At 45.0% G+C, this 12,285-nt stretch overlaps 1 protein-coding gene across 1 annotated transcript in view; it reads left to right on the top strand.

Annotated features, from left to right (window-relative positions):
• Positions 1-12,285, top strand: part of PKP3 (plakophilin 3) — a 48,839-nt gene that overhangs the window by 32,681 nt on the left and 3,873 nt on the right. Inside the window, exons 5-12 of the mRNA XM_028736247.2 lie at positions 244-448; positions 5,494-5,668; positions 6,488-6,605; positions 8,448-8,615; positions 9,436-9,621; positions 10,803-10,956; positions 11,152-11,344; positions 12,003-12,090. Of these exons, the coding sequence (XP_028592080.2) occupies positions 244-448; positions 5,494-5,668; positions 6,488-6,605; positions 8,448-8,615; positions 9,436-9,621; positions 10,803-10,956; positions 11,152-11,344; positions 12,003-12,090 (1,287 nt within the window). The remainder of the gene's footprint in view (positions 1-243; positions 449-5,493; positions 5,669-6,487; positions 6,606-8,447; positions 8,616-9,435; positions 9,622-10,802; positions 10,957-11,151; positions 11,345-12,002; positions 12,091-12,285) is intronic.

Raw genomic sequence — 12,285 nt, 5'->3', positions numbered from 1 at the left:
CAGGGGGACCAATGTGGACTGCAGGTTTAGTCACTGATACATCTCATTGAAAAGCCTGCAACAGCACTCATTCTGATACATTGGGCTCTTGCCTGTGGGGATGAGTAAGTTATCTGGAATGAGAACAGAGCAGGCAGCCTTAGGTGGCATGGCATACTGAAAAGTTCCACGCAGAGACCTGCTTTCTTGTTTCTCTCTGACAAGTGTACTACTCTTTCTGTCCCTGTCTCTCTGCCTCAATAGGCTCGCAGCCTCCAAGCCGTGCCCAAACTAGTGAAGCTCTTCAACAACTCCAACCATGAGGTGCAGCGCCATGCCACTGGAGCCATGCGCAACCTCATCTATGACAATGCTGAAAACAAGCTGGCCCTGGTGGAAGAAAACGGGATCTATGAGCTGATGCGCACTTTATGCGAGCAAGATGATGAGTTGCGCAAGAATGTCACAGGTGAGAGAAGTTTGCATCGGGCAAGTTATGATGAGGCAAGCTCTCCAGTGCTTAGAGCTGCGCATTATATTTGCCGCAGAGTTGCTGCCCCAAATAGTCTCCCCATGAGTAGCCCCTGCCCTACTGTCACTCCTAGGAATGCTTGCTGCAGCTTGGATTCTGCCTGCCTGCACTCCATGGGTTTGGCTACCACTGTTAGGAGAGTAGAAACATCATGGCCCTGATCCTTGTGGTAGTGGTCAGATATTCCAGCAGGAGGGAGACAACATGTCTTGGGGAAACTATTTTTGGTGGCATCCCCAAGCAAGTGGACCATAGAACCGGGCTCTTAACTCCTGTGTCCAAAAAGGTCGGCATTGCTAACACATGCAACTAACTATGAACCAGGGCCAAAAACTGCAAGAACATGGAAATACTGTGAACTGCCCTGAGACAATACAATACAATACAATACAATACAATACAATACAATACAATACAATACAATACAAATTTTCCAGCTCTCCTGGAGGTGCCAGGAATTGAACCTGGGACCTTCTGCATGCAAAGTAAGGGCTTGCCTACATTTGAGCAGTATTTTGCTGTTAATAAATCCACACCCCACCCCGCCTTCAAATAAGACTAGATTAGCCCACACCTGCATGTATTTGAATTTGTATATGAAGACCAACTTTGGTCTTTTTCCATGCACCTTAATTGCATTTGGCCCATGAATCACCTTGCCTACACCTGCATCATCTTTTGCACTGCACATGATACATTCGCATCCAGAGCTTTTTTCTCTATGCTGCTCCCCTCCCTTTTGTCCCAGGTCCCCTTCAGAACTAGCCGCTCTCCTCCCCCCACCCCCACCCCCTGCAACTCAGCTCAAATTTTCCAGGTGTCTCATTTCTCAATTCACAAAAAGCTTGAAGGCACACTAATCTGTGAACAGAAGAAATCAGCAGGACACTAGCAACTCCCAGTTTATTGAAACACTCTCTGAGCTCAGATTGGCACCCGTGCCCATTCACAAAGAGAACTGGGATAAGCACCAGCAAATCCTCATAGAGGAAAACATAAAACCTGGCAGAATCCGGAGAGCTTCGTGGGCTAGGGGAGGGAGTTCCAAATCCTCAGATTACGCACTCTAGTTGCTCTGTATGTCATGGTGTGCAAAGGAAGGTGATAAATATAGGTGGTAGGGAGGGCCAGGGTGTGGGTTGGGACCTGACTCCAGCCTGTCTGCAACTGTCTTTTGCGCTGGGAGAGAGCAAGGGCACTGAATATAGAGGTCCAGCCAACAGGAGAGATTACATTTGCTTCTCTTACAAAAGGGCCTTCCTAATCCTGCCCAACAGGCTCTGATTGTCTAATCTAATACCAGGCTAATGGGAAAGTTAGGTCTAGGAGCTATGATGCAATGAGCTTTAACGCTTATTACAAGCATGGTGGAGTCTGTGAAAGTGGCTTTAGCTGAATACAATCAGAGGATGGAAAGAGTAATCCCCAGATATCACAGCCCAGGGCATACCTCGTTCTGTGCATGAGATTAGCCTTTTGCTGCTGGTATATATGGATTGGGGGTGGGGAGGAGACAAGACAACTGCATTCTTGCCTGCCTGTAGCTGTGTGTGTGCGCGCACACACGCTGATCTCCCACTTTTTGCAACCCACATGGCAAAATTTATAATATATTTTGTGGGCATGTTTCCTTACCTCTCCTGTATACAGGGTATCCTACTGAGACATGTCATAGGCAAATCAGTCTGAAAACATTTAAAGCAAACATTGCACTGATGCATGTATTGATTTGTTGTTCCACTTGTCCCAGTCGGACAGGGTGAATTGCTGTGCTGTGCAAGGCTCACTTTCTAAATCAGACAAACGTCCACTTTGCTAGCTTTTATGTAATAGTTCCCTTCCCTATAATCCAAATCCTTCATCATCACCAGTGCACAATCTCAGTCTGGATAAATCCCATCCAAATCTGCACCATGCCTTTAGTTTTCTCCTGAAGCAGGTTAAAACTCACTCCTTTTATCATGCCTGCCACTCACTCTTTTATGGGAATTTCCTCCCTCGTCGTCTTTATCTTTTCTCACCCAATTACTTACCTAGCCCTTTCATACTAAAATCTGTATAAATACAGATTTCTTCCTCCAGAACTGCAACATCTTTTCCCCTGGTTTATGTCTTAGTGCTCCCAATCCAATCCCAACATGAGGTGTATACAGTTAGCTTTGTTTCATATGTGAATGAATATTGGCTCTTGGAAGCACTCTTGTGGGCTGAACTCTCATTCCTTCTCTGCTTCCACAACAATGCAAACTCTGTGAGAACCAAGCACTCACTTATCCTGATTTATCTCATTTCTCCATTAAATAGAGCTTCCCCAGTAAAATTTTGATTTCTCCCCATTGCCTATTGTGTTACTCTGTTTCTCACAATGACTATGCATTTTTTCTCTTGGGCATATTTTAATAGCTGTGTGTGTGTGTGTGTGTGTGTGTGTGTGTGCTGCTTCCTTGAAAATTGTATCCAGAATATCTGTTGATCCTACTAACATAGTGGAACTGGGGGTCTATGCACACCAGCACTGACACATTTATTGCCCTTCCCCTTACCTCAGCAGCACCTTAATGTGCTGGGAGCCTGGTGGCTGCTCTGATTTCAGCCCTTTACAGCCTTCCTGCCAGTGCTGGCATAGAGTAACCCTACTCACCTGTGAATTCAAGGGGGGAGCTCGTGGTTGCATTTGCCATTCAGCTTACCCAATCGGAGCAGTGGCTGATGAGCCCACGTCAGAGCTAGGGGAAGAGGGAGCCCAGTGGTTGCAGCCCAAGGAACTAAGTGGTGGTGGGCATTGGGGGGCTGGTTTGTGCTGGGGGGCACTGAGGGCAGATGGCCCAGCACTCCCCTCCAAAAGGTGGTCTGGGCCTGGCTGAGGATCTGGGATGTAGAGCGTCCCAGTAGAGGTAAAGGAAAAAGAGCAAGCTGGTCAGGACAAAGCTGAGCAAGTCAGACATTATCCTGTCTGTACTGCAGGAAAGATCTCAGGTTTGAGGAACTGCAACAGGGAAGAGGTTAGATGAGTTCCTGGAAGAACACGGTTGACACATGGCAGAGCCTGCAGGGCTGTCTTGCTCCAACAAGTTCATGTGACTCAACCATTCTTGTCTTTGTAGTAAAGCATCCCAGTAATGTTGACAGTCTTACAGGGCTTGGATCCATACAAGTTTCTACATGGCGTCTGTCTGCATCTTTTGCTTGCTGTCATTTCTTGGAGGAGTTGCTGGGGCTGTTGTTTGGTCTCATCCTGTCACTCAGGCTGATTTGCGTGGTTAGCAGATAACAGTTCAACATTCTAATATTTTCATCTATGGAGGCCCCACTGAAATTAGCAGTTATCTTACACACACACACACACACACACACACACACACACACGTTGATATTTGTACTGGGATGGAACCTTCAAATGATCCATTTGCCACAAGGAATCAACACTTCAAGCACCCGTTCCAAAATAGCTAGGTATACCCTTGGAAAACATATTAATAGAAGGAAGTGTTGCCACCACAAGGAGATCAGAATATGTCCCCCTTTTTGAACGGTGCATTTTTGTTCATTTTGAAATTTCTGTAGTTGTGGATTTGAGCTTTGAAAATGTGCCGGAGCAAATAGATCTACTCTCTTAAAAAAAAACAACAACAACCCACCCAGCATTTTATATATTTAAACAACCACAGCATCATGTGGTACATCATTTTCACAATAGATAGAAAATGATCTTAGTTTCATTTGATAGGTAGGAAAGTAATGTCTTCTTACTTATGCCAGGATATCAGTCCAAAGAGTTTTGTGTTTGTATATTGGAATCCTGAGGCCACCTTGCCCATTGAACAAAAGCGTACAACTGAGTGGCAAATATAGCTATTCTTTTGAAATTGCTTCTTGCAAAATTTGCAGAGCAGATACTTGGATTTTCAGTGCTTTGTTATTTTATCCCTTTGGAACTGGTTAATTGCTTTGCAGGGTTTATAAGAAGGTTTTGAACATGGTTGATTGATATTTGCTTTTTTACATTGATTTTCCAATTCACTTCAACTGTACTTTAAAAATAGCATAGTGTGGGAGGCTGCTTGCTAGCTACTCTTAAGGGATGGCTGTCTGGAGATGTCAAGACCAGCTTCAAGGAAACACCCTGTACATTGAACCCCAAATCAAATGAAGTATGATGAGTTCCAGTAAAACCATTCAGCAGATAGCAAGCCATGTGCTATTCAGAGATTCATAGGAAAGGAACATATAGCAAGCTGCCTTATATCAAGTCAGAACACTGGTCTGTATAGCTCAGTGTTGTCTTCACTGACTGGCAGCAGCTCCCAAGGGTTTCATATGGGGGAGATTTCCAGCCCTACCTGGAGATGCTGGGGGTTGAACCCTGGGACCTTTCTGCATGCAAAACAGATGCTCTGCCACTGAGCTACAGTTCTTCCCTTTATGAAGAACTGAAGAAAATAAGGGCCTGGGGCTTGAGGTACTTTGTTTCACAGCCCTGCTCAGAGAATAGGTGTGCTGGGTGACCTTGAGAAAGGTGCCAGCCTGGTGACATGGGGAAGCCACTGTGGCAGATTGCCATGTTTCCACATGACAAGTATTTGTGGGAATGCTTTGAAACACCTTTTAGGCCTGGGTTGTCCCAGGAAGTGGTAGGCCAAGTCAAGGGATGTCAGGGCCTTCATAGGACTGATCTCCGCAACCTACTGTTTTGCTGGCACATGTCAGGAAATGTTCCTGTAAACTGGGCCTCAGTTACCTATCTGTGAAGCTAAAGTATGAGTGGCCTAACTTGCAGGTTTATTCTGACGACAAGTGCGTAAAGACTGTGAAGCATTTTGCACAGTGATGATGATTTAATAGGACATGGGAGCCACCTAGGCATGAAAAAAACACACTACTTCCTGCTTAGTTCCTCAGGAAGCTGTGAGTTTCCCCATCTTGTGGAGCAGTGGTTTCTGTAGTGAAGTTTCCTTACACACCCTTGTCTCATTGCTCTGCAGGCATCCTCTGGAATCTGTCTTCCAGCGATAACCTCAAGGACCGCCTGGCCCGTGACACACTGGAGAAGCTCACAGACCTGGTCTTGATTCCCCTGTCTGGGACAGGCAATGCTGCTCTTATCCAGCAAAATGCCTCAGAGGCAGAAATCTTCTACAATGCTACTGGCTTCCTCAGGTATTTCTCCTTACTAAAGGAAAGACATATTCCATGGCTAGTGGATCCTTATAAGACCTTGTAGCTTGGGAAAGCTATTCATGATGTGGCAATATTTCAATATCCTCGGTGAAGAAACAGAGACAGCGCTGCTTTTACACTGTAAAAGCTTCCATGGCAGGTCAAAGTGGTTCATAGTGTAAGCTGGCACCAATGTTGTCATTCGCACTCTGTCCTTCTCTTAGTACATTGCTGCTGACTAAGATGGCATGAAAAATCAATTGGTGCACCTTCCAGGACAGAAGCAAGGGGTTGGGAGGGGACTGTTAAACAATGCACTTTGGTTAAGCAATGTTTAACTGTTAAACAATGCACACAATGAAACGGCACTTTTGATTTTTAAAGCCAAGAACGTCACTTATTAGCGGTGTCTATGAATAGCTTCTGGGGCTCTGTCATGGATTGTAAAATGGGCCAGTTTGACTGACAATGCAGCCCTGCCCATTTCTCTTTGCATGGATCTCATTTGGCTGCCCCTGACAGTGAGGCTCAAAGTGCAGTCCTAACTATGTTTACTATTGAATGCAACAGGCCTTGCTCTCAGGTAAGTAGGGTTCGGTCTGCAGCCTACTTTTGGGTTCCATTGTCAAGATCATGTTCTTTCTCTGCCTTATACATACGCAGCTGCCAGGTCAAGCAGAATTTACCCTAGAGATGCTGCTTCCCTCTGATATGTACCTGGCAGAATCTCCTTTCTGTATTTAGTATATTAATTAGTTTGACCTTTTAAGATGTGATGGCAGGTCCTTGTGATGACATGCTTTTGTGTTTTCCTCCTAGGAATCTTAGCTCTGCCAGCCAGCAAACTCGTCAGAAGATGCGTGAATGCCATGGGCTGGTAGACTCCATGGTCAATTACATTAATAGCTCACTAGAAGTAGGGAAGTCAGAGGACAAGGTGAGTCCTCCCCTTGTTAGCTGGTTGCCTTGTAATGTGCTGCGGCTGTGGCTGAACCATTATCTACACAAGGCCAAGAGATCTTTATTCTAAGGCCAAGTTCTCTGTGGTTATTCTTGTACATCTAAACAATTGTGATGTGGAATGATTTCTCCCTAAATCATTGAGGGCTATCTTCTTAAGCCGAGGTTGTAGCTTCATTCTTCTGTACCAAGCTGGGTAATGCTTTTATTCCTTACATCCACCAGGTCTGTTCTTGTCAGGTGTGGCAGGGAAGCAGCAGATTTCTAGATCCCGGCTCGTGTTCTAATCAAGAGTAATTCTGTTTTGGAAATTACTCTGTTTTTAAAGAGAGCATGCAGAAGGCATCTGTTTCTTAAGCCATCTTAATCATAATACAGGAAGGGCAAAACATACATCAATTATCCATGGATGCTGCTGGCTTTCAGAGTATTATTCTCCGGTATGACTGCCTCATGCATGTTTTCTCTGAGAGAGCCAAGAGTAGGTTGATAGTCTGCCTCAAGTAGGAGACCTCCCCCTAAGTCGGTGGGGAGAACCTTTGCCCCCTCCCCCCATATATTACTGTATAACAGCTGTCATCATCACTGGCCCACTGGCTTGGCTTTGCTAGGGCTGATGGGAGTTGTAGTTCAGCAACTTCTGGAGGACCCAAGGTTCTCCACCCTTGCCATAAGTCAAAACTTCCTTTGTTACTTTTCCTGACGTGAGCTCTTCAGACAGACTTTGGGAAGCAGTCCAAAGACACGGCAAGCCACTTCACACATTACACGTAGACAAAGCAAGGTCTGCCAGCAAGTGTACACTCAGATTGGTGCTACAGCCAATCACAAGGCGTATGTGTGTGTGTGTGTTAAATGTGTTTTTTACACTTTTCAGTTTAGACATACATATGCAATTTTTGGTGTACACGCAAAAATGGAAAGTGTAAAGCAACCCTTATTCATGTAGTGTAGTGAACAGAGCATCAGACTAGGGCTTGAATGTCCTTGGTTCAGATCTGCCCTTAGCAATGAAACTCGCAGGATGATCTTCAGCCAAGCACTGATACTTGGCTAACCTACATCACAGAAGACCATGTATGCTATAATGAGCACCTTGGAGGAAGGGCAACATAAAATACAAGAAAGAATAAAAGTCGTATTAGCTTGTAAGTGGTCAGATAAGAGTGTATTTAATTCTTCCATTAAAATTCAGGGTATCTGCAGCAACAAGTCATCTAATATGTGATTTGTGGGTTTAAAAAGACTTGAATTTGACTGTTTCTATACATCTACGTAAAATAATCTAGGTTTTCTGTAGACCGTAAAATAATGCATTTTTCTGTGCCTGGGCTGCACTGGTTCAATACAATCAAACATGCTTGGTTGCTCCTTGGGTCAGAGCTGCCTGGGAATCTCCATTCCTAGCCTTTCTCATTCTTGGCAGAAGTGTAGTGCAGATGTCTCCAAGCACAGATGTAGCCCATATCCCTTATCCTGACTCCAAAGCCAGTGAGGAGTCTTCTTGTAAGCTGCTTCCAGTAAAAAACTGGAAAGGCAAAATATAAATTATGTGTGTGTGTATGCATAATATTTTACATTTGGGGCTTCTCCAAATTTTTGCCTGAGGCAGCTGACGAGAAGAATCAAACACAAACAAAAATACATAAAATACTGAAATCTACACAGAACACCATCTTATAATACAATCCACAGCAACCACTTAAAAATATAATTCCTTAAGGGCTTGCCAAAAGAAAGAAAAAGAAATACTTTGCATTGGAAAATTTGCTGTAAATGGTTCGTTTAAAAGCACACCCCGCTTTTGTTGTCCCTACAGAGTGTAGAGAATGCCGTCTGTGTTCTGCGCAACCTCTCCTACCGTCTCTATGATGAGATGCCTCCTTCTGCACTCCAGAGACTGGAAGGCCAAAGGAGGGGCGAGGGGCCAACCATGACTAGCGAGCTGGTTGGATGCTTCAGCCCACAGGGCAGAAGAGCTCGAGAGGTGAGAGGGCAAATTGTGTTATTATGGGGGACAGAAAGAAGGGCCTGGCAGCAAATGTTGCTTACGGTAAGGAATTGCTGCATTGTGTTTTTAATATTCGATTGTGAGCTGCTCAGAGTGGCTGAGGAAACCCAGCCAGATGGGCGGGGTATAAATAATAAATTGTTATTGTTATTATGTTAAGAGATGGTGAAGTGAGCCTATGAAGGGGTCTCTGCATCTGAAGTCTTCACAGCTTAATTTGTGCCAGGGCTCTGCCCAAACATGTGTTTTTATTGTTGGCGCTCATCCCCCATCCTCAGAATATGAAGTAAGAGTTTGTTAAGAGTATCCCTGAAAATGTGAAGACATTTTCCTTGGTTCTGAGTAACTACAATGAAAACCCCAATTTCAGAGATGAGTGGGAAGAACTTTCAGATCAGTGGTTGTTGCCTTGATCCTCATCATGCCTGTTGCTCGATCCAAGCACTAGAATAGAAGTTGCTTTTCAGGGTGTGAGGGTGACATCCCCCAAGGAGATCCAGAGCGTTATCAGTGGAGGTGTAAGCTCCTCCCAGTATTTTCACATTGAATGCTGGGAATTAATGATACAGTGAAGTGAACACATGAAAAGCAATTATGAAGTGAGTAAGATCCCGAAAGAGATTGAAGTGGATTTAAGGTGTGAGAAGCTGTGTCCATAGAAATGGATAACAGCCATGATGGAAACAGTGCATGAGCTGAGGTCTGGGCGAGGTATGAAGGGGGTGATATGGTAGAAAATGGTTCTCTAGACCCCCATAGAATGGTCATTGAACATTCTCTCTCTTTCCCTCCCAAGCTCCACACGAACTCAGACATTGTGACTTTCACAGAGGTCTCTAAGGATCCCAAAGGGATGGAGTGGCTGTGGAACCCTCAAATTATAGGAGTGTACAACAGGCTGCTACAGAGATGTGAGCTAAACAAGCACACCACGGAGGCAGCCTCTGGGGCTCTTCAGAACATCACAGCAGGAGACCGGAGGGTAAGGTTAACAGCGTGAAACATCCCACCAAGAGTCTTGTTGGGTACACTGGGATAAAATGGTGTGAAATTAAGCAGGGTGAATGCGGCTCAAGAATGTGTTCTCAGGCTATCACTTAGAGGGTTTTTTTTTTTAAGATTGCAAACTTTGAAGACTAGCAAGAAACTAAAAACTGTTGAACTGATGGGACTTTTCTACCCATTGGTGGAATATTGTATGTATTCTATTGACTCATACACTCAAAAGGGAAGGCTCTGAGCATTTCCCCAGCTTCTGTTCCGTAATACTGACACCGCCACAGCCTAAAGGTTTCCTAAACAACATGAAGAGAAGGTGCCTGTGAAGGAACTTCCCTTGCAGGCTGTGCCTTAGACCTGAACAGGCACTGCAGTGAGAATTCACCCTCCATGTCACAGATGATGAGAAGAAAGGCATTCATAGGTGGCTTGTGCAAAATTTGAAAAGAGATGGCAAGGCACCTGCCTGAATCCAAACATGGCCAGGACAGAAAAGACTAAGAACCAATAGATCATATAGCACTGGGAGTAGATGAAGGGGAAGGCCAGACGGACATCTCTGTTTGCAGTGTCCCAATACTTGTTGTAGGTATATAGTTCAATAGTTCTTAACCTGTTTTAGCCCACAGACCCTTTTGAGGATTTGATGAAAGCTATAGATTTCCTTCCCAGAAAAATGCACATAAACACACACACATGCACACAAACGTTTGTTGCAATGGAGGGTTCCCCCCCTCCCTTTGTTCACAGACTTCATGAAGCCCATCCATGGACCTTTGGTTAAGAATCCCTAATGTAGGCCAGTGAAAATATTTAAATAGTTTTGGAAGTGTACTTTGAAGGAGAAGGAATAGCCAAATATCAGTACCAGTTCTGTCATTTGCCATAACCAGCTCTCCCCAATTCACAGTTGGGAAGAAAGCTTCCCATTCTCTTTTCCCCTCACCCCTGAAGAATAACCTGATGCTTTCTGTGCTGTAGCACTAAATTGCTGTGGAAACCTGCCATGGAGGCATCTTAAACACAAGGGTTTTTATAAACAATGTTACAGCAATAAGCAGAGGGAATGTGGGAATCTCTCCCCCCACATCTGCAACTTGAGCTCAGATGCTTTATTGACTTGGCTAACAACTCATCCTCTTGCTGGCTCCTGTTTCAATGTAGTGGGCTGGTGTCCTCAGCAGAGTGGCTTTGGAGCAAGAGAGGATCCTGAACCCAGTGTTGGACCGAGTCCGTACAGCTGACCATCACCAACTTCGTTCACTGACGGGGCTTATTCGGAATCTCTCCCGGAATGCGCGCAATAAGGATGAGATGTGTGAGTGTCATTCCAATCGGAAAATATAGCAAAGGTCACCATCCCAGGACCTGGAAGAAAGCTGGGAGGCACTGTCCTCCATGCAGAATGACCTTGCCTACTCCATGCACACAGTGTTCCTGGGGCGTGTCTCATTCCTTGGGGCTTCACCTATAGTCACCTGAATCACTGATCAGTTTTGTTTTTGATTTGCAGCAACCAAGGTGGTGAGTCATTTGATCGAGAAGCTCCCAGGCAGCTCTGGAGATAAGTGGCCTCCAACAGACGTGGTTGTCAACATTATTGCTGTGCTGAACAACTTGGTTGTGGAAAGCCCTGTTGCTGCTCGTGACATTGTCTACTTTGATGGCCTTCGGAAGCTATTCTACATCAAGAAGAAAAGGGACAGGTGGGGAAGACCTGGGGATTCCTCCTCCAATTCCATATGCTGAAACCACCAGTTGAATTCCCAGAACTCCATATTCAGTCACATTTTAGGCCATCTGGCTGCTTTATACCAATTGCAAAGGTGTGAAATTAGTCCACCTGCTGCTAAACAGTACGTCCTCCTGTCCAAATTTCTATTAAGGGGAGTGTTTGTGGATTTGCAAAGCTGTGAGTCTGTTCCTACAGCCCATGCCCATTTGTTAAGACAGACCCATTTTCTACCAGAAGTGTAGCCCAAGCCTATTGGATGTATCACTGAATTTAGTAGGGCTTAGTCATAAGTATGTGGGAGGAATTCAACTGAGATGTCCCACCTCTCTTCCTCTATGCCCTTAAATTTGCTCTGGAAGATGGGGGGAGCCCCCCAGAACAGGTTTAGGGGGGCACAAGGGGGGAGGAGAGTCCCACTGCACAAGCAGAACTTGTTCCTTGTGTCCATACCCCACTTAGCGTTATGTGGAATTCCTCACTATGTGTCTAAGGGTTGCTACCTTAATTCTCAGTGGTTCACTAATAGACATGATGTAACCTAGTATAAAATCCACCAATAGTTTATGAAGCAAGAGAGTCTATGTCTTAAAATGCATTTGCAATGTGTTGTGTCTGTCTTTATTCTGCAGCTCAGACAGTGAGAAGTCATCGAGAGCTGCGTCCAGCCTCCTGACCAACATGTGGCAGTACAGCAAGCTTCATCGGGACTATAAGACAGTATGTTCCTTCCTCCCAATTGTGTTCTCTCTCTGCTCATCAGTGAACTTACAGGGGAAGAATTGACTTCCTGCCCAGTCTAGAGGGGGAAGTATGGTTGCCCCTTCAAGTCCTGCAGTGTGAAAGCTTGCACTCCTGGACATCCACATCACAAGAGAAATGACTTCATAGGGTGCCTGTGCTGCAATATGCATG

Source organism: Podarcis muralis, chromosome 1 (genome assembly GCF_964188315.1).
Source record: "Podarcis muralis chromosome 1, rPodMur119.hap1.1, whole genome shotgun sequence".
Classification (NCBI taxonomy): domain Eukaryota; kingdom Metazoa; phylum Chordata; class Lepidosauria; order Squamata; family Lacertidae; genus Podarcis; species Podarcis muralis.
Note: the sequence above shows the minus strand (reverse complement) of the source record. Positions and strands in the feature narration are given on the sequence as shown.